At 42.6% G+C, this 22,534-nt stretch overlaps 1 protein-coding gene and 1 long non-coding RNA gene across 3 annotated transcripts in view; one reads left to right on the top strand and one right to left on the bottom strand.

Annotated features, from left to right (window-relative positions):
- LOC145715509 (uncharacterized) overlaps positions 1–22,534 on the bottom strand; it is a 464,377-nt gene that overhangs the window by 348,524 nt on the left and 93,319 nt on the right. The window lies entirely within an intron of this gene.
- Positions 1–22,534, top strand: part of LRP11 (LDL receptor related protein 11) — a 53,014-nt gene continuing 30,480 nt past the window's right edge. For both annotated transcript variants that reach the window (XM_060616885.3, XM_060616884.3), the window contains exons 1-2: positions 1–720; positions 7,288–7,445. In XM_060616885.3, coding sequence (XP_060472868.1) covers positions 111–720; positions 7,288–7,445 — 768 coding nt within the window. In that variant the 5' untranslated portion in view covers positions 1–110. The remainder of the gene's footprint in view (positions 721–7,287; positions 7,446–22,534) is intronic.

Genomic DNA, 22,534 nt, shown 5'->3' with positions numbered 1-22,534 from the left:
GGGCCTAGCGGCCGCCGCGGTCGCGCCGGAGGGGCACGGGGCCCGCGCTCGCCCGCCTTCCTCGCGCTCTGCGGCCCCGCCTCGGCTCGCGGCCTCAGCCGCCGGCCGCCATGGCCTTCGCCGCCGGGGAGAGCGCGGGCTCGGGGCGCAGGCGGCCGCCGCGGCACCGGGCGCTGCGCGGGCTGCTGCTGCTCTGCCTGTGGCTGCCGAGCGGCGGCGCGGCCGGGCCGCCCTCCGCGCCGCTGTCCGAACTGCACGCGCAGCTGTCGGGAGTGGAGCAACTGCTGGAGGAGTTCCGTCGGCAGCTGCAGCAGGAGCGGCCGCAGGAGGAGCTGGAGCTGGAGCTGCGCGCGGGCGGCGGTCCCCAGGAGGGCTGCCCGGGCCCGGGCGGCGGCGGCTACAGCGCCATGCCGGACGCCATCATCCGCACCAAGGACTCCCTCGCGGCCGGCGCCAGCTTCCTGACCGCGCCGGCGGCCGTGCGGGACTGGCGGCAGTGCGTGGCGGCCTGCTGCTCGGAGCCGCGCTGCTCCGTGGCGGTGGTGGAGCTGCCCCGGCGGCCCGCGCCCCCCGCCGCCGCGCTCGGCTGCTACCTCTTCAACTGCACCGCCCGCGGCCGCAGCGTTTGCAAGTTCGCGCTGCACCGCGGCTACAGCAGCTACAGCCTGAGCCGCGCCCTGCAGGGCGCGCAGGAAGACCCGGACGCCTCGCCTCCCATGGGTGAGCACTCCGCGGGAGGAGGCTGGGTCAGACCTCTTGGGTGCGGCCGCCCTCGCACCTGTTGGGTGGCTGCGTCCGGGAGACCCGCTTAGGCAGTACAGCCAAGTGAGAAATGGAACAGCTTCGTTCCAAGTTATTTTAGTTCGCGGGCCTCCAGAGGAGTGGCTGTGATTTGTCTTATGGATGGTTTCTGAGAAACCTTAGTAGATTGGGCAGAAGAGGGCACCGTGGGCTGCTTCTGGAATTTTTCTAGGCTCGGGGAGGGAGGCTGACCTGAAGGGATTCACAGAAATTCGATTTAAAGGAGGAGAAAAGCTCGAAGGGGGGGAAAAAAAAAGTTTATTTTAGGCCCAGAGGTTTTTTGTAAGTCATGGTTTGTGTCAAGTAATTACAAGAGCAAAATTTAATTAGATGCCGGCTTGCTCATAGCACACCCGTTTCTTAGCTTGGTTCTCACGACTCATGATTCCGTGTGTAGTGATTTTCATCAGACAAAAATGGGAAGGGGAAACTTGGTGTCAGGTATTTTTGAAGCGGATCCAACTGATTCTCATGAACTACAGATCCCTTTTGTAAAGAGGGAAAGGAAGGGATTTGATTTTAGTTGAGGATAAGAAAGTTTAAGGCATGTCCCTTTTTAAAAAGAGCTAATAATGATGCTTTTCATTCTATAGTTTTACTTCCTGCCCATGTTCTGAATGAGAGTCAAGGCATATACAGAAGGCACAAGAAAAATTGTAGCCGTTGGAGATTAAGGCCGTTGAGGGAATAAAACCTTGATTGGGCCCATGTGTGGTTCACTGTGTGTTTGATTCCACTCTGTTGCTCTTTGATTTATAATAACATAAGAAGGATATCATAGCAAGATTGGGCGGGGGGCGGGGTAGCCTCAGCTGCTTTGGAAGTCTGGAGTCTCCCAAGACCTGAAGGTCCAAAGACAAGGGTCTGGGAAACCATATCCACAATGGCCCACCTCCCTACCCACCTGCACCTCAGAGAAAGCTCAGAACCCGTGTTGGGGTAGCAGACATCAAAGGTCACCCTGTGACTGCTCAGCCTTGAGGCAGACATTGGGAAGAACACCAAAGTGTTCTCCCTGAAGTGGAGGCAGGAAGCACTTTCACTTGGACCCCCACCACCATCACTGAGCCTGCCCCATGGTGTTATACATCCTTCCTCTTGACTCAAACACAGACCAAAAAATCCCAGCAGCAAAGAAACAAAATGCCTTTCCCTTGTTCTCAATGCACATCTGGAAAAAAACCAACATCGCCACAGGAAGCTTTCTTATAAGCCAGGGGATAACAGAAGGAAAACAAGGAATATGCTCGTGGAAATTTAAAAAAAAAAAAAAGAAAGTTAGGTTTACTAAGTAGAAGTTTCTGAATTTGGGAATTCAATTATATAGATGGTCAGGGGTGAATACAGGTGACTGCAGGGTTTGGTCCTCATTCTGGAAAACACTGTCATGCTCACACTTCATATCCCCAGCAACATGGAAACTAGAAGGGTGTGCGTAGCTCAGGCCCCAAGGCACCCTCATTCTCTGCAGCTAGGGCAAAGGTTACCTGCCCACATGCCCTGTGTTTGCCCTGCCCAGATGCTTAACCGTTTGAAGTTCTTTATGCTTCTGAAACTTCTAAGTTTTTCCTTCTTGAATTGTCTCTTTTTTTCGGACTTTTTAAAAAAGTTTATTTTGAGAGAGAGCACTCGTGAGTGTGGGAGGGGCAGAGACAAAGGGAGAGAGAGAATCCCAAGCAGGCTCCATACTGTCAGCTCAGAGCCCGATGTGGGGCTTGATCTTACCACCTGTGAGATTATGACCTGGGCCGAAATCAAGAGTCAGCTGCTTAACCGACTGAACCGCCCAGGCATCCCTTTTTCTGACTTTTGTGAGCATACAGAGTTGGGAGCCAAAGGAGCATGAAAATGGTTTAGAAAAGCTCTTACAGAGAATTTGTTGGGAGGCCATGTGGGGTGAGTCAAAACGTCATGAAATGGTGAGGGGGTGGTTGGGATGGGACGGCACAAATTTATAGCAGAATCCATCAGCTGTGTTTGTTGCTGATTGAGTTTGGTATTAGGCATTATTATAAGTCCTTAGACACAGGAACTCATTCTCCTCACAACAGCCAAAGATCTGGGTTCTGTTATAATCTCTAGTGTACTGGAAGGCTTGGGGAGAGAAAGTAACTCGCCCAAAGTCTCGATGCTTGTAAATGTGGAGCTGCGTCATGCAAGTGTCACGCAGGAAATATGTGGCAGAGACAATTAAGATAGTCATTCATTCTTCTGGAATAGTTTTTGTAGGAAAGTGATCCATGCTAAAGAAAAAGGAGCAAAAATATTTATTGTGGCATTATTTATAATGGTGAAAAAAATTGATAACAAAGTAGATGTCTAATACGAGAGGTTAAAAACCAAAATGGATGGGGCACGTAGATACCTCAGTCAGTTAAGCATCTGACTTCAGCTCAGGTCATGATGTCACTGTTTCCGAGTTCGAGCCCTGCATCGGGCTCTGTGCTGACAGCTCAGAGCCTGGAGCCTCCTTTGGATTCTGCGTCTCCCTCTCTTTTTCTGCCCCTCCCCCACTCATGCTCTGTCTCTCTCTCTTTTCCTCTCTCTCTCTGTCTCTCAAAAATAAATAAACATTAAAAATATTTTTAAAAAATCAAAATGGCAACTGTGAAGTTTATATAGTAACATGGGCAATAATAGGATATATGAATAAATATTAATAAATAGAACCTATTAATAAGTTAGGTTAATTCAGGATGTAAATTTACATTTCCTGTAACTGGAATACACTTTGGGTACCCCCACAGTATACTTAGAAAGATCTGGGCAGACATCAGAACTGACAGATTTATCATTTGTATCATCTTAGGCAACTTAGCCTCTAAATCATTCCTTGAGTCTGATGCAGCTGATAATACCTACCTCAGAGACTCATGAGAGTTGAGTGACATTATGGCTTACGAGCACTTAGCACTTATGCCACCCAATAAATGGCACCTCTTATTATCATCAGCTCGTATAGAGAAAGACTATAACAGTACACACTAAAAATGATGATAATCAGATTGGGGTTATGAATAATTCTTTCCTGAAGTGTTACAATTAAGAACACACAATGAAAAAAGAAACCACAAAAACCAATCAACCAGCCTCATGGATTTTGACACATAGTATCTAAGCCTCTTCCCTTAGTCTGGCGTGACTTCTGTATCCTGACTTCAAGAGTCCTTTCTAATTCCTCAACCTCCGCTATATCATTTGTGCCCACACAGTACAGATCCAGATTCCAGAACCTCCTCCTTGTCCTTAAGGCTCTGTTTACAGCAGTGTGTTGTAAATCAGATTAGTTAACTGAACAGTAATATTATTCTTACCTGTATAAAATGCCACCTCGATAGGCTTCATCAAAATTGGTATGAGTCTTATTTCGCCTCCGTAGATCTTACCAAGTGTGTCTGGTTTTCGAAAGAAATCAATGCTTCCAGAGTACTTAGCATTGCTTTATTATATCTTGATGATGAAAAATGCAGATTTACCTTTGTCATGTTCTTTATCAGCAAGTCAAATATTTTTAAAAAATTTTTAATGTTGTTATTTATTTTTGAGAGAGAGAGAGAGAGAGAGAGCGCGAGTTGGGCAGTGGCAGAGGGAGAGAGGGAGACACAAAATCTGAAGCAGGCTCCAGGCTCTGAGCTGTCAGAACAGAGCCTGATGCAGGGCTTGAACTCGTGAACCACGAGATCATGACCTGAGCTGAAGTCAGATGCTTAACCAACTGAGCCACCCAAGCGACCCATCAAGTCAAATAGTTTTTAAATGATAGCACACTCCTTTCCTCTTCTTGTTGTCACTTGTTTATTTTTAAGGCCTGTTTCTGGGTAGATAAGCTCTGGCTTATTTTGAAATGCATTGTGCAGTGTAACTTTCCTGGACTTGAACTGATGAAGAAATGCATCTCTCTTATTTCAGTACAATAGTGATCAATGTAGAGGATATGAGGATTTCATTGTGCTTATAAATGGTATCTTAAAGCTTACCTAAAGAAAAGTGAACAACTAAAACAATGATTTTTTTTTTCTTCCAGGAGGGGTAGAATTAATTAGTTTTGTAATATGTGGGGTATTTCAGAACTTACCTGATTTTTCCATCTTAAGTCTTTGTGGTTACATCTTTGAGGGCATAAAAATATATTAAAGCATTCATTGTTTATATCCTATAGGTTTAGTGTACTTGTAAACAATACTTTAAAAATAAATTTTCATGCAAATAGCTGCTAATTATAAGGTATTACTGCAAATTATAAGATGCTTTCCAGATTTATAAAGTGATAAACTACTGTGTGGAAAGCAATGGAAACTTCCAGAACCAAAAGAAATATCTGTGTAACACTGTGTAAAATGGCCTATTAGTAATGAAATTGTCACCTCTCTCCTTATCTGGGAGAAGCAGAATAAAGACATAAGACACTGGGTCTTTGCTCAGAGGTGGAAGAAGGCAGAACAAATTTCTTCTTAGGCAAAGGTTGATTGTGTGGCTTATTTAAATCTAAGTTATTAGTCCTCATTCTTTTAAATGACTATAAAAATGGGACTCTTCTCAATAGACAAATGTAACCATTAGCAATAGCAAATGTGCTTATGCCCTGTAAACATGCTCATAAAAAAAAGTCATCTCTTTTTGAGATGACCAGCAGCGTTCTTACTCAGAACAGCCACAGCTCTGAGAGCTGCCCACCCCTTACAGAAATTCTGTTTCTGGGTATTGGGAGGATCAGTAGAGTAGAAGATAGGACTGGACGAGCAGGTCTCTGAACATCTGAAAAGTCATGGTAACTTGTTGAAGGGTTTTTCTTAAACATGGAAATGACCCAATCAGATTAGAATTTCAGAAAAGTCATTTTAGCTGCAGTGTGTCAAGAGTGACTACCTGTTTTTAACTACTGAGAAACCAGTAGGATTGCTGCTAGCCCCAGACCTCAGGCCCTGCGACATCTGAATTGGCTCTTAGACATTTGCTTAGGAAGCAACTGGGCTTTGGAGGAAGAGAGCAGTGCCTCAGCAACATCATTCAGCAGAAGTTAAGGAGGAACAAATCCAGGCCAGCATTTGGACAGAGCTTTGGCACTGGAGTAGGGAGGAAGTAGCAGATACCAAAAAGGATATATTATAAGAACCTATAGACTTTTTACCAGTAGTGTTACTAAGTTTCTTTAAAATATATCAGGGTGAATGAGTGGCTCAGTTGGTTAAGCGTCCTCCCTTTGATTTTGGCTCAGGTCATGATCTCACGGTCGTGGGATCCACTTACATTGGCTCTACACTGGGTGTGGGGTCTGCTTAGGATTCTCTCTCCCTCTTCCCCTCTCCCCCACTCACACAGGCATGCTCTCTCCCTCTCTCTCTCTCTCTCTCTCTCAAAAAAAAAAAGAATATATATATATATATTTATATATGTACATTTGAGTAAGTTTACTAATAAGCTTACATCAATAAAATATTCATAACTCTGCACCTAGAAATGTTTTCTGTATGCAGCTTCTCCTATCAGTCACAACTGAAGCAGCTACCAGTTATAGATTAGTAGTTAGTGCATGTAGTTAGCCTTAAATTATTTAGTACTATTCCAGATCAAAGGTAAGCACATTTGTTTTGCTATTATACAGAAACTTAGTGTGCCAGCTTCTGTTATAAAAATTAGTTGTTAGAAACTGAATGTTTTCTATTTTCCTAGATGAAAAATTGTTTTCCAGAGAATTGCTAGGTTAAGCTTTATTTTGTGTGAATCTAAGAACTTGCCTTAACTTTCCAAATTTAATATTAGCTTTAAAAAAAAATTTTTAATGTTTATTTTTGAGAGAGAGAGAGAGAGAACAAGCAGGGGAGGAGCAGAGAGAGAGGGAGACAGAATCTGAAGCAGACTCCAGGTTCTAAGCTGTCAGCAGAGAGCCTGACGCGGGGCTCAAACCCACAAACCATGAGATTATGACCTGAGCCAAATTCAGACACTTAACTGACTGAGCCACCCAGGCGCCCCAATTTATTTCCTATATATAGAATACTTTATACCTATTTTAAAAACTTGAGGATGCAGAAAAAAATCTGTATCAGAGGTGGATGTTTTTCAGATGTGTTTCAAAAGTCCTTTTTTAAAAAAAAATTCATTTAATTGAACCTTGAACTTAAATTATTTATTATTTAAATGAAACTTTGACTCTAGAGAGTAAAACTGCTATTCTAGATAGGATGGCCTACTACTTTGTCTTGTACCCACAATTTTGTCCTAGCTATTGCTAATAACTGATTCTCCACACCTTCTCTTCAGCATGTATTAGAGCTAAATTCCATATTCTTAATAAATTGCTATTTTATTATTTATTATATAAAGAGAATACATGAAAATCAATAAGAAAATAGCTTTCAGTTGCTATACATTCTCATACTAGTTGCTTGCTAGACTACATCTATTCTAGCAAACAAGATACTGCTTTAAACAAATTGTAAAAAAATAGGCAGTCATCTCCTGTGAATTATTTATTTTCTTTCACAGAAAAGGATGAGCCTCCACTCAGCAAGGCTGGACAGGATGTGGTTTTGCACCTGCCTACAGATGGAGTGGTTTTGGACGGCCGTGAGAGCACAGACGACCATGCCATAGTCCAGTATGAGTGGACAATGTTGTTGGGTGACCCATCAGTGGACATGAAGGTAATTCATGATGTCATTGTAATGACACCAAATATTTCCATGAGGTGATCTCTCGTAATGTTCTTCCACTCCTGTTTCCAAATTATTTGTAAGCTAGCAGAAGAGCTATAAAATGGAGAAAGCATAAAAGTGGTTGTTGAGGGGCACCTGGGTAACTCAGTCGGTTGAGCATCTGACTTCGGCTCAGGTCATGATCTCACAGTTTGTGGGTTCGAGCCTCATGTCGGGCTTTGTGCTGACAGCTCAGAGCCTGGAGCCTGTTTTGGATTCTGTGTCTCCCTCTCTCTCTGCTCCTCCCAGGCTTATGCTCTGTCTCTGTCTCTCTCTCTCAAAAATAAATAAAAACGTTTTTAAAAAATTTTTTTAAAAAGTGATTGTTGAAAAAGTTGGTTTATTAATATGAACTTACCTTCTACTGAGTAAACAGTGATCCTGATCATTTGTTTTGAAACTTATTCTCATTCTTTTTCTTCTTTCTTTCTTTCTTTCTTTCTTTCTTTCTTTCTTTCTCCCTTTTTGAGAGTGAGAGGTTGGGCGTGAGCAGAGGAGAGGCGTGAGCAGAGAGAGAGAGAGAGGGAGAGAGAGAGGGAATCTTAAGCAGGCTCCATGCTTAGTGTGGAGCCTGACACAGTGCTCGATCCCATGACCCTGGGATTACGACCTGAGCTGAAATCAAGAGTCAGATGCTCAACTGAATGAGCCACTCCGGCTCCCCGAAGTTTTCTCTTTTTTTGCTAATTTTTGGCAAAACATTTGAAGGGAAAGGACTCATGCTTTGTTTTAATGACTCAGGTTACTTTTTCCTTTTTTTATTTTTATTTCTTTACATTTTTAACATTTTTTTTTTTTTACATTTTTTATTTCTTCTTTCCTTAGTTCAAGGTTCAGGCAGAAAATTTAAAAATATAAAACAATATAAAGAGGAAAATAACAATAGAATACATGAATTCTTCACGTGATCCAGAAAGCAACTATCTCACCTAGCAACGAGGCCTGCTTGAGATAACTGAGTTTGTAAGTGAGGTGAAGAGTGACCTCAGACATTCGGGTTTGGGCACACGCAGCACTGGTTTTCCCCCAGACTTATTGGGCTGAGCAGGAATTGCTACAGATGGGAGTGAGTCACTGGCTCAGTGATGGTCTAAACACAAGAGTCTTTCTGTCATGTTGTGTTTTGTTTTGTTTTGCCTTGTTTGAGCTGTAGATAACATTAGTCTCAGAAGAACAACATAACGACTGGATATTGTGAAATGATCACAACAATAATTCTAGTTAACATCGCATGGTAACACATTTGTTTTTTGTGATCAGGTCACGATCTCACAGTTCGTGGGTATGAGCCCCATATCAGGCTCTGTGCCAACAGCTCAGAGCCTGGAGCCTGCTTTGGATTCTGTGTCTCCCTCTCTATGCCCCTCCCCCACTCGTGTTCTGTCTCTCTGTCTCTCTCAAAAATAAGTAAACATTTAAAAAAAATGTACTCTCAGCAACTTTCCTTTTTTTAAAAGAATTTTTAAAATTTATTTATTTATTTTGATAAAGTCTGAGACAGAGTTAGTGGCAGAGGGGTAGAGAGAGAGGGGGGGAGAGAATCCCAAGCAGGCTCTGCACTGTAGCACAGAGCCTGAGGTGAGGCTTCAACTCATGAAACTGTGAGATCATAACTGAGTCGAAATCAAGAGTTGGATGCTTAACTGACTGAGCCAGCCAGGCGCCCCTACTCTCAGCGACTTTCAAATATACAGTACCGTATTATTAACTATAGCCACCATGTTGTAATTACCTCCCATGACTTATTCATTTTACCACTTTACTCATTTTGCCCAACCTTCACACCTTGCCTCTTGCAACTACCCATCTGTTCTCTGTATATATAAACTCAGTTTTTTCTTTTAATTTTTCTTTAAGTTTATTCATTTATTTTGAGCGGGAGAGAGCAAGAGCACAAGTAGGGGAGGGGCAGAGAGAATGAGAAACAGAATCCCAGGCAAGTTCTGTGCTGTCAGTGCACAGCCCCATGCGGGGCTCGAACTCAGGAACTGCAAGATCATGACCTGAGCCAAGATCAAGAGTAGGATGTTTAACTGACTGCGCCACCAAGGTGCCCCAAACTCATTTTTTTAATGTTTATTTTATTTATTTATATATACATAGTTTTTTTGAGAGAGAGAGAATGCGAGGGAGAGGCAGAGAGAGAGGGAGACAGAGGATCTGAAGCAAGCTCAGCTCTGACAGCAGTGAGCTGGGTGTGGGGCTCGAACTCACTAACCACAAGATCGTGCATGACCTGATCCGAATTTGGATGCTGAACCAACTAAGCTACCCAGGTGTCCTGATGTTCAGTTTTTTTGTTTAGATTCTACGTATAAGTGAGGTCATAAGGTATTTGCCTTTCTCTGACTTATTTCACTCAGAATAATAACTTCCAGGTCTATCCATGTTGTCACAAATGGCAAAATTCTTTTTTATGGCAGAATATTTGTATACCACTGTTTTTTTATCCATTCATCCATCAATGGACGTTTAAGTTATTTCTTTATCTTCGCTATTATAAATAATGCTGCAGTGAACACGGGGGTGCATATGTCTTTTCAAGTTAGTGTTCTTGCTTCCTTCAAATTAATACCCAGAAATGGAATTGCTGGGTCCATAAAAGCCATCCTGAGTTGTGAGACTAGTCACTTTTTATTAACTCTTTCAAGACCCTTCCTAGATAGCAATATTTCCTGGCTTAGTCAAATAAACTTTGTCCAAACCACTTTAGTTAGAGGAGGCACAAAAAGTCAATACTGGTTTGCTAGAGCTGCCGTAACAAAATACCACAGCCTGGGTGGCTTAACCAACAGAAATTTCGCCCAGTCCTGGAGGCTAGAAGTCCGAGATCAAAGTGTCAGCAGGGCTGGCTTCTTCAAAGGCCTCTCTCCTTGACCTGCAGTTAGCTGTCAACTGCTTCTTCTTTCTTCCAGGGTCTTCCTTCTGTGGGGAAGCACTGATTTTATTCTGTTGGAACAAAACCAAAAACGATAATCAGCTAGTCCTTCAAGACTGATTTAAGTCCATTATTTAGTCAACAATTATATAGTCTTAGACTTGCCCGGACCCTTGGCCAGCATCTTACCCAGCTTCCCACCCATAGAGGAGCCTCCTCCATCACATCCCTTCCAGTGGTCATCCACTCTCTGCCTGATTTTTCCCGAGGTGAAAGCTTACTAGTTCACATCATGTCCTGTGACATCTTCCATCAGCTCTAGTTATTAGGGAAGTGGGATGTGCCTCCTCTTACATCTGTGCCCCGGTGCTGGATCTTCTCTTTGGAAAAGCACTGAACGCATCTTCTTTTTATTCTGTGTATCAGCCACTTAAAATTTTGAAAAAAATGAACGTCGACCACTTGGAATGCTCTTCTCAGAATTCAACACTCTCAGTCTTTCAGATTGTTCCTCATAAGTTGATTTTTCAGATTTCACGTTTACCATTCAGCATCTTCTGGATTTTCTCAAGACTGTTCCATGCCCTTCTTAAAATCTGACACCCCTATGAATTCCATATGTAAACTGTGGTTCTTCCTGACATAGACTCCTCCTGTGATTCAGGCATTGTCTCTACTTGTATTAATGAAGCTTAATTTATATAAGCTATTTTAGTGGCTGCTTCACACAATAGATTCATGTTGAGTTTTCCATTAGCAGGATTACCTAAAACCTGCTTCATCTTTCCTCATGAACTGCTGTCCTGATAGCCTCCCCATCCCATGTTTGTGTAATTGATTTACTGAACCTGGGTACAGGACCTTATGTTTATCCTTTTACATCCGAGCCTTTTGGTTTTCATCTACAACAGAAATAATTTTGAACTTTAAGTGTCATCCAGCATATTTATTATCCTCCAATGCATCGTGTCAGCTGCAAAATTAATATCTTTATTGCTTTGATCAGAAAAGGTACATGGACAAGCCATTGATTATACCACTAGAGAGCTCCCTTGAGATGGACCCTGACTGTTAATTGGCACTTCTGGGACATATCTGTTCCAGCAGCTATAAATCTTCCTCCATTATCATCTAGCTTTGTGTATTTGCTATTAAAAGCTTTATTCTATAAGCAATGAATTGCATAGATGAGTGCTGAATAAAAATACTGCTGATGATTCAGTATTAATTTACTGAAGATATTTATGAAGAAGTAACAAAATTAGGCATTCCTTATGGGCTTTTAGGGCTGACTGCTCTGCCATCAAGAGGAAAATGTGGACCAATTCCCCAGCCAAGTGTATAATGTATTGGCAGATGGATGTAAAGTTATAAAACCATAACCCAAGTGACAAAGTTTACAAGAAAAGAGCTATTTGCTACCAAACTGACTATCTTATAATGGTGTACATTGATGAATGCTCTCAAAAGTAAATTCTTACCCTACTATGACTTCATCATAATAAAGGCGCCATTAATTGAGCCCCCTACTCAGCGCCAGGCAGTGTAGACCTATCTGTAATCCTCAGAATAACCTCACAGGAAGGCACATCCCCACCTTGTGGGTGAAAATTGTAATAAAATATGGTGAAAGACTGAAATGGCAAGAGATGACTTAGCGCCTTTCAGTGGAGTGATGGGGGCTGCGGAGCAGATCCTTCAGGGTCGCCATTGGTACATTGTAGAAAACAGAGGGTGGGGCTCTCAGGTCATGACCTCACGGTTTGTGAGATCGACCCGCTGACAGTGCAGACCCTCCCTGGGATTCTGTCTCTCTCTCTCTCTCTCTCTCTCTCTCTCTCTCTCCCTCTCCCTCTCCCTCCCATCCTCCCAACCTCTCAAACATTAAAGAAAGAAAAGAAGTGGGAATGCAAATTATTCTTGTCCATTGAAATGCAAATAAATTTTTTCATATAGAGATAAAATTGATTTCTGCCCTGTGGAAAAGTGGATTTCAAGCATGACATTTTAACACCCGAAGGTATTAATCTGTTACTACATGCATTTTGGTGACTAATAGTTACTAACAGCAAACTTGTTTCAGCTTTGCATCTCCTGGCAACTTCACTTAAGCATTCATGACTCCTTGTATCTTCCTATTCTTCAGATTCGCCTTTGAATCTGTGGGATGCTTTATTGGTTTTCTCTTTAATTAGAGAGAGCTAAATAAAATCTTTGATGCAGGTTCATATTAGATTTGTGCGAGATCTTAACACATATTCATACCCGAGAATAAGATACACAGGTATTTTCTTTTTTTTTTTTTTTTTTTTTATGTTTATTTATTTTTGAGACAGAGAGAGACAGAGCATGAGCAGGGGAGGGGAAGAGAGAGAGGGAGACACAGAATCCGAAGCAGGCTCCAGGCTCCGAGCTATCAGCACAGAGCCCGACGCGGGGCTCGAACTCACGAACTGTGAGATCATGACCTGAGCCGAAGTCGGACGCTCAACCGACAGAGCCACCCAGGCGCCCCTACACAGGTATTTTCAAGCCACTGTGGAATTATACTTTGCTTACAATTCACCCAAGTGAGAGGTTTTTAAAAGCCTCTGATTTCAGAGTGATTCATTTCCTTCCAAAATTAAATATGTACATAAGAACAACAACAATGAAGATTTGTGTGAGAGTTCTTATGCCCCTTGACCATTCTCACCCCTCTAGGGCCCTCACTGGCCAGGCTTTCCACTGGGTGCCTCTCCTGGACTCCTCCTCTCTCCTTCCGTCTTCCCTGTTCTCCATCTGCACAGGCTCTTTAACCCCTTCTCTCATTAGAGAGAAGCTTTGAGTAAAGGCCTGCGGGGGGGGGGGGGGGGGGGGGGTAGAAGTGTCAGCCCTCCCTTTGTCTTGGAATACCTTAACACTAGGTTGTAGGACTATCTTTTCACATCCAAAAGACTCATTCAGGTATTCACAAACCAACAAAAACCAACTAGGTCCTTATTGTAAGAGAGGAATTATTTCTGCCAACTTAATAAAAAAACTTAGTCTAAGTATTTTTAGTACTTAGCGTGTGTATTCAGTGCTATACTAAGCAGTTTACTTTGACGAAACATATGGGAAAGCTTATGTTCCTGGCTTGGTTTCTTCATTTATGAAAAAAGAATAGGAAAGATGATTGGTCAGAACGAAGAGTCTACCCGCTGGACTTTAAAGTTACATGTTTTGGGGGCACCTGGGTGGCTCAGTTGGTTGAGCGTCCGACTTCGGCTCAGGTCATGATCTCGCAGTCTGTGAGTTCGAGCCCCATGTTGGGCTCTGTGCTGAGGGCTCAGAGCCTGGAGCCTGCTTCGGATTCTGTGTCTCCCTCTCTCTGACCCTCCCCCGTTCATGCTCTCTCTCTCTCTCTCTCTCTCTGTGAAAAATAAATAAACTTAAAAAAAAAAATTTTAAAGTTACATGTTTTGGGGTGCCTGGGTGGCTCAGTCGGTTGAGTGTCCAACTTCGGCTCAGGTCATGATCTCGCGGTCCGTGGGTTCGAGCCCCGCGTCGGGCTTTGTGCTGAGAGCTCAGAGCCTGGAGCCTGTTTCAGATTCTGTGTCTTCCTCTCTCTCTGACCCTTCACCGTTCATGCTCTCTCTCTGTCTCAAAAATAAATAAACGTTAAAAAAAAAAAATTAAAAAAAATAAAATAAAGTTACATGTTTTCTGCCCTTGAACAGGATATTCTATATCTGCTTAACTGAATATTAATCTATAATACAAAATGCAAATACAAAAGGACGCATTTTCTTAAATGCAAAAGGACACATTTTTTTAGGCAGCCCATTAGATGACACTGAGTTCACGATTATTTAGTGTAATACATTTTTTTTCAACATAAGACATTTAAATCTGAAGTCAAAAGTAAAATATGACATTTAGGAACAGGATACAGAGTACAAGGATGTTCAAATGATTTTAGAATAACTAAATGATCTTAGAATATCACATGTAACGGAAGTTTACTAAAGAATGGATATGGTTTGGGGACTTCTGGGTGGCTCAGTCAGTTGAGCATCCAACTCTTGATTTCTGCTCAAGTCATGATCTCACAGTTTGTGGGATTGAGCCCCATGTCAGGCTCTGTGCTGACAGCACAGTGCCTGCTTGGGGTCCTCTCTCTCCCTCTCTTTGTGTCCCTCCCCTGCTTGCACACATACTCTCTCAAAATAAATGAATAAACTTAAAAAAAAAAAAAAAAAGAATGGATATCGCTTACATCAATAACTTCATTATGAAATTAAAACCATTTGCACGCTGGCTTGCCTGCTGCACATAATTAATTTTTGAAAATAGATTATCATCTAAATTGGGACCTATTGAGGGGAGGGGGAAAGGAGGGGGTATTCCCAAATCTTTATTTTTATTTATTTATTTATTTTTGAGAGAGCAGAAGTGGGGGAGGAGTGAAGAGAGGGGAACAGAGGATCTGAAGCGGGCTCTGTGCTGACAGCAGCAGGCCTGACATGGGGCTTGAACTCACAAACCGTGATATCATGACCTGAGCTGAAGTCGGATGCTCAAGGGAGGTGGTATTCCTAATTACACCAGGACCACAGAGGAAAATTGAAACATGGGTCCTTCTTGATAAAATCCAAGTTTCTTGAGACGGGATGGTCTATGTGGGATCTCCCAATTAGACTCATTTTTAAACCACCCCCAAGAGATAAAAATGGTATTTTATAACTCAACCTTAGAGTAAAGGTTTCCAAGAAAATGAATATAAATAGAAACAAGACTTGACTTTTTGGTCATAGGGCAAGAGAGCACAAAATAATTGTTGAATTTCAAATTGCATTCTGTCTCCTTGTATAGGAACCGTTTTGTCACTTACTCCTCCTCAGATTTCCTGGGATATGATTTGGGTCAGTACTGAAAATGCTCACAAAAGGAATGAATCATTACGTGTTAAGGAGATGACTTAAAAGCCTATTGAAAGATTTTATAAAAATTTAGCAAGGATTTTCAAGACAGCCTGCAGTTGTCAAACCAATACCCAAGTTTCCAGAGGACCTACTGTGGTCTTAAAGATTAAACACTAACTGTGTCCATCGTCTTCTGTTTTCTACACGTCTTCCTTGATGTGTAGAAAGAAATACATAAAATCTGTAATATCACAACAGAATTTATAACACTGAGGAGGGATTTCTTTAGAATTATTTTCAGTGAGGGAAGGAACAATGAGCTGAAGAGGGGTTTTACTGCCCACAGATGCTTCCAGAAGGCCCTGTCTCCCTTCTCATTCCTTGCTCCCTCCCTCCTTCCTTTATTCCTTGATGTTTTCTCCCTTTCTCTCTTAAAGCTTAGAACTGTGACAATACTTACTAGGATTCTAACAATACTTGCTAATTAATTGCTTCTGTCTCTCTCTCTCTTGTTAAGTAATTGACTGCTCAGCTAATCTTTCCAAAAGTGCTCTTACAGCCCCCAGATCTGTATCATCCTTCTTAGTGTGACCAGCAGAACATTGCTCAGCACTCTGGTCTCATACAGATACTGCAAAGAGCTGTTATGTGTCGTCTGACAATTTCTTTGCCCCCCATCAAGGGAGATCCTAGGCACACATAACTATTATTATTTCTTGGCTATTGGAGAATTTCTAGTCTTCAGAAAAACAAAATGTAAATCACTTCAATAAAAGTTATCCCAGACATTCTAGGCCTCTGGTGGGAGTGGGCAGAGTGATGGAGAGGAAGCTGTTTCTACATTTAAAAAAGAAAAAGAGAAAAATGGTCATTGGGTACCTGAGAAAACTTCATATCAACTTCATCTATTTCCTTCCTCCTTCAAGTGAGCCAATTTGTCATGAATGAAAGACATCAAACAAGTAAAACTTCTGACAGAGCATCTGCTTGACTATGGTTTTTGAATCCTAGCTCTACTACTTCTTGTGTGGGAGACCTTGGCGGATGATTTAAACCACTTGCAAGATGAAAAGAACAGGAGTCCTTTCAAGGCATTATTATTGTGGTCAAATAAGGTTGTGCAAGTAAGGCCCCCGGAGCAGTGAGCAGCACATAGCAAACATTCAAGCACGATGATACTATTCAATGTATCATGAGATTATTTTTCCTTCCATGGTATTCACACCGCTCCTGATAGTCTTGTCTTACACCCAGCAAGACTGTGTTGCTGCCTGGGTGCTGTTCTTTTAGAGATTCTCCCAAGGAAGCCCAAACCCCAAATACTCCATGTGCTCACCAGCGCCCAAAAAGCCTTCAACAGGGAGCAAATACTCACTCCTCAAATGTCTGAAGAGGCAACGCTTCAGACTCTGATCTGAGGCCAGAAAGGACTTTGATAAAAGGAACAATTTTGGGGTGCCTGGGTGGCTCAGTCGGTTGAGCATCCCACTTCAGCTCAGGTCACGATCTCACGGCTCGTGAGTTTGAGCCCTGCGTCGGGCTCTGTGCTGACAGCTTGGAGCCTGGAGCCTGCTTCATATTCTGGGGCTCCTTCTCTCTCTCTGCCCTCTCCTGCTCATGCTGTCTCTCTCTGTCTCTCAAAAATAAATAAAATAAACATTTAAAAAAAATTTTTTTTTAATTTAAAACGAGCAGTTTTGACACTGAGAAAGCCAGAGGGCTAGGCGTTGCCTGGGAGTGAGAACAAAAGCAGGAGAAGAGAAGCAAAACATACCACATTCCAAAGAACTGAAACAAGGCTGAACTGCCTCAAAATTTCACCAACATCTGTGCACCTCAGCCCTCCCATTCACCCAAATCTTTGAATAAGGGACAGAAAGTAATGGCAGCCCACGGGGCATTTTCCAGACAGAGACGATTCCCCGTACAGATTTCCTAAGTAACACCTGGGGATAAATTGGTGCCCATGAATGAATATTTCATTGTGGTTTTGAGGATTTCTTTGTAAGTGTCTTGCTTCAAAAATGAAGAATGAAGACAGGAGAAAAAAAACCAGTGAATCCTAGAACTTACCGCTCTGATTAAGGGGGAAGACACTTCAGAGCATGCAAGATGGGGATAGTTCGTACCTGTTGTGTTTCAGCGTCAGCCATGAGCCTATATGTAGCCTGCCCTGACTTAAGTAGGAATTCTTTTTACATTATAGCTCAAGGACTTGAATATTTAATTGCAGTTTTTTTCTTTAAGAAAATTACTTATAATATTACTTATTATATAATTACTTGTAATTATCATTATAAGGAAATGAAAAATAATCTCCCTGGGGAAGAAAAAGTATGTAATTCAGGAAAAATAAATCTGGGTAAACTGAATTAAGAAAGATCTATTCCAGAAAGGGCAGAAGCTTTGAAGTTCTTTGCCTGTTCAGAAACAAACACGCAACTTCCCAGACAATAATTGACAAGCACAGTAGGATTCCAGAATCACAGGAGTTGACTGTCAATCTGTGTGCTTCTGGTCAAACGGGGTTTAAACCTGATTTACTGTAATCTACTTTTTTTAGACCATGACAGCTGGCCAGTCTGTATATAAACTGTGCCTGGGTTCTTTCTAAGAAATGGTTCTTGGAATAAGGACCTTGGAAGGCCTGAATCTGCTGACCGAGATGTAGGATTCTGGAATGGCTGTGCATATGGAATTTATAACTAAATGGCCTGGATTCAAACCCAGTTTTGCCAATTCCCTAGCCGGGTGAACCTGGGAAAATTATTCCATTCTTTAAGCTTCAGCTTCCTCAATTGTAAAGAGGATAATACAACCTGATAGAGTTTCAGTAAGGGATGAAAATAGGAAAACGCAAATAAAGCGCTTAGCATATTTCAGAGCATAAAATGAGCATTCCCGGAGGGGCACCTGGGTGGCTCAGTGGGTTGAGCTCTTGGTTTCAGCTCAGGTCATGACCTCACAGTTCATGGGATCAAGCCCCATGTCAGGCTCTGTGCTGACAGCGTAGAGCCTGCTTGGGATTTTCTCTCTTCCTCTCTCTGCCCTTCCCCTGCTCGAGTGTTCTCTCTCTCTCTCTCTCTCTCTCTCTCTCTCTCTCTCTCTCCCTCTCAAAATAAATAAATAAACATTTTAAACAATGAGCACTCCAGAGAGGAAAACTATTACAGTTTTATCTAAATACCTTGGGATGTAAATATTGGGCTATTTTGACCAATACATTAACTGAATTACAAACAGAATAGATTCACTCACTTGTATATAAACAAAAAGTTATGAGGGCCTTTCAAAGGCAAGAAGCAAGGGAGTAAGAAACTGTGAAAAACTTGTAGGGAATATTGCCCTCAAGTAACTTGACACTGGTTGACATTAGATATGCACCTAAATAATAAAAATACCAAGTAGAAAGTCGCAAGACTAGGGTGCCTAGTTGGCTCGGTTGAGTGTCCAACTTCAGCTTGGGTCATGATGATCTCGCAGTTCATGAGTTCAAGCCCCACATTGGGCTCGCTGCTGTGAGCTCAGAGCCCGCTTCAAGTCCTCTGTCCCCTTTCTACCCCTTCCCCACTTGCCCTCTCTCACAAGTAAACATTTAAAAAAAAAGTGGCAAGGCTACAAAGGATGTAGATAAAGTGCTACTGGAGTTCAAAGGAAGGAGAGATTATAATGTCATTAAGAGAAGTCAGAGAGGACTTTGCAGATGAGGGCCCTGTGGTATATGTCTCTATAACCTGAATATTTTGATAATAGGATAGGACTTACAAAAGTCCTATTGACTTGAAAAGATGCACATTGTATGGTGCAAAAATTTTGCACATGTCTGAGAGCATTCAAATTCAATGTGTATTCTCTGATATGGTAACTTAGGGCCATAAAATCACTATCCAGTTAAAATGAGAATCAGGTTTGGCTTTACCCAGAGGATAGATAGTTGGCCATTTGCCCAGTGGTCTGTACAATAACATACTTTTTACTTTTCTTTCTAAAAAACAGTACAGAGGAGAGTGCCTGGGTGGCTTAGTCAGTAGAGCAGGAATCTCTTGATCTAGGGGTTGTAAATTCAAGCCCCATGTTGGGTGTAGAGATTACATTAGAGAAAAAAGGAAAGAAAAGAAAAGAGAAGAACAGAAAGAAGAGAAGAAAAGAAAAGAAGGAAAGAAGGATTCAGAGAGATCTTGTCTACACTTGACCCACATCTTGCCAAACCGAGATATCGTATTGATCTTCCCTAGACTCGAAAGGAGAGAAGGGCAGTAAGAGAAGAAACAACAGGGAAGCAGTACTAATCTTTTGTCTGTAGAAACTCTGCATTATGGCCAGATGTCAAGAAAATTGGCTCATGTGCTCAGGGAATGTTGTCCTACTCTTGGTGGGAACAATGAGAACTTTTGTCTTATTCTCTTTCTCCTCTGCCATGTATATTTTTTATCCTGACACTTAGGAAATGTTTGTAAAATCCTTTCCAATGTCAAATAAACATGAGATATGGAAGGATCACCTGGATGCTTGAAGGGAAACCATTCTAAATATTCTAAATACCTGATTTCAAGGAAAGACACCTTTTGTTAACTAAATGAATAAAAAGGCCAAGGAGAGGATATTAACCTGAATAGATCTAAGTTTAAGCTCACCCAGGACTTTGAAGGTTATTACCATGACCTGGATCTGGATCAGTGTTCCCTGCATCAGAGAGGAGGTGCCTAGGAGGGCAGAGAGAGGCATCCACAGCCCAGGTGGACAATTGCCCTCTTAGATAGTGGATGCCTGTCCTTCCAGCCCAGCATTGAAAAGAAACTTCCCGTGGTCCCTGGGTGGCTCAGTCGGGTAAGTGTCTGACTCTTGATTTCAGCCTAGGTCATGATCTCATGGATTGTGAGATTGAGCCCCACATCGGGCCCTGAGGTGAGTGTGCAGAACCTGCTTGGGATTCTGTCTCCTCTCATGTACCTGGGGCAGCAAACCTCTCAGCTGCCGGCTTTCTGCAGTCTTAAGTCTGCAGGCAGACCAGCTGTGACAAAGCTTCTCCCCTCATAGCACCTTACTCCCTTACTCCAGGCTGCAAGGCTCAGTCAACACATTCCAGCATGGCCATCAGCTGCCACCATGTACCCATGTGTTCTAAGTCCCGGAACTAGTGGTCTTATCTATTACACCACTGCGACCTAGGAAGGCCTGCCTGATTCTGAGCCAGAGTTGGAGAGAGTGAGAGTCTGTCACCGGCGGCAACCTTACGGCCTCTAGCCCCTTGCAGTCATTGGTGCCCCTTGGTTCAGCCTCACACTCCTCCGGCCATAGGGAGAGGTTATAACACCCTTCCCTTGCAATCATGTGGACAGAGGTGGAAGCGAAAGTTTCCAGAATAAAGGGATACCGGGTCCCAGTCCCACTGGAGTGCAGGTCTCTTGACCCCTGCAGTGACTCAGGCTAGAGACAGGGTGGGCTCAGACCAGGATGGTGACAATGCACATGATGAGAAGCGCTTAAATTCGAGATGTGTTTGGATATGGAATGTGAAAGAAAAGGGGGCTTTTGGTATGACCCTGAGTCCCAAGCCACAGTTTTTGTCTCATTTAAAATTTTCTTCTTTTTTTTAACGTTTATTTATTTTTGAGACAGAGAGAGACAGAGCATGAACAGGGGAGGGGCAGAGAGAGAGAGGGAGACACAGAATCCGAAGCAGGCTCCAGGCTCTGAGCCGTCAGCCCAGAGCCTGACGCGGGGCTCGAACTCACGGACCGCGAGATTGTGACCTGAGCTGAAGTCGGACGCTCCACCGACTGAGCCACCCAGGCGCCCCTCATTTTAAATCTCACTCGTCTGAATCTCTGATGTTCTCAGACATCGAGAACCCTCCTGTTTCTGAGGATCAGTTGCCTGCTCCAGACTCTCACATTCTCTTGTCATCTTCAGTTTTCTCTCTGCATGCCCTTTAGGTAGTGTTGTAGTTCTCACACAAGTGGACCCCACTTAATAGGAATAAGTTTGATATGCTCTTGTTGTAGTTGGGCCTGAAGATCATGTAACAGTGTGGCGGTGAAAACTGCTTAACATCTCTTTGAAATACACAACGAAGGACTGGCTTGCTTCTTTGCCAGCTCTCCAGCTTACAGCTTTTGCAAGGAGAGTGATGGGACCGCTTATTGACGGTTTTACACCTGGACATCTCAATTCTGTCTCTGTCTCAGTGAGTGAGAGTCACGTTATTGAGATTTCATTTTCCTGTCTGTAAAAACAGGGTTATTCAGCTTGAGATGGAGACAGTTAGTTACGTTTAAGCATTTACTACGTTATGCTCTTTCGATATTTAAAAAACTAAACTTGTATTTTATATTTAAAACTTATATGTAAGCCCCACATTAAGCTCTTTTTACATAGTTATCTCGTTTGATGCTTACAAGGTAAGTGCCGTTATTATTTCCACTTTACAGACGAAGGAACTGAGGCTTAAATAGGTTAAGTGGCTTGTACGAGGTCACAGAGCTGGCAAATGATAGAGCTGGCATTCAGCTCTGTTGGACGCCAGACTCCGTGCTCTTAACCACTTCACCCACGGTTCTTGCAGTGTCGTCGGTGAATCATCTGGATGTGCCTGTTGTGTGCAAATTCCCAGATCCCACTCTCAGACCCACTGACTCAGACTCTAAGGCTGGGCTGAGAAACCTGTACTTAACAGGAGCTCTGGGTGATTGATTATTGATACAACTGTATCTCCTTGCATTGCCCCCTAAAGTGATTGTAAAGCATTCTGTTCATGGGCATATATAGTTCTGACAAAGCCTCCAAGCCAGAATTATGTGCAGGAATCTAAATTCTAGGATTTCATAAATACAAACAAGCAGCTAATAGTTCTTTTTTTTTATTTTTTAATTTTATTTTTTATTTTTTAAGATTTACATCCAAATTAGTTAGCATCTAGTGCAACAATGATTCCAGGAGTAGATTCCTTAGTGCCCCTGACCCATTTAGCCCATCCCCCCTCCCACAACCCCTCCAGCAACCCTCAGTTTGTTCTCCATATTTGTGAGTCTCTTCTGTTTTGTCCCCCTCCCTGTTTTTATATTATTTTTGTTTCCCTTCCCTTATGTTCCTCTGTTTTGTCTCTTAAAGTCCTCATATGAGTGAAGTCATATGATTTTTGTCTTTCTCTGACTAATTTCACTTAGCATAATACCATCCAGTTCCATCCACATAGTTGCAAATGGCAAGGTTTCATTCTTTTTGATTGCTGAGTAATACTCCATTGTGTGTGTGTGTGTGTGTGTGTGTGTGTG

Source organism: Panthera onca, chromosome B2 (genome assembly GCF_046562875.1).
Source record: "Panthera onca isolate mPanOnc1 chromosome B2, mPanOnc1 haplotype 2, whole genome shotgun sequence".
NCBI lineage: Eukaryota > Metazoa > Chordata > Mammalia > Carnivora > Felidae > Panthera > Panthera onca.
This window is presented reverse-complemented; position numbering and strand designations above follow the sequence as displayed.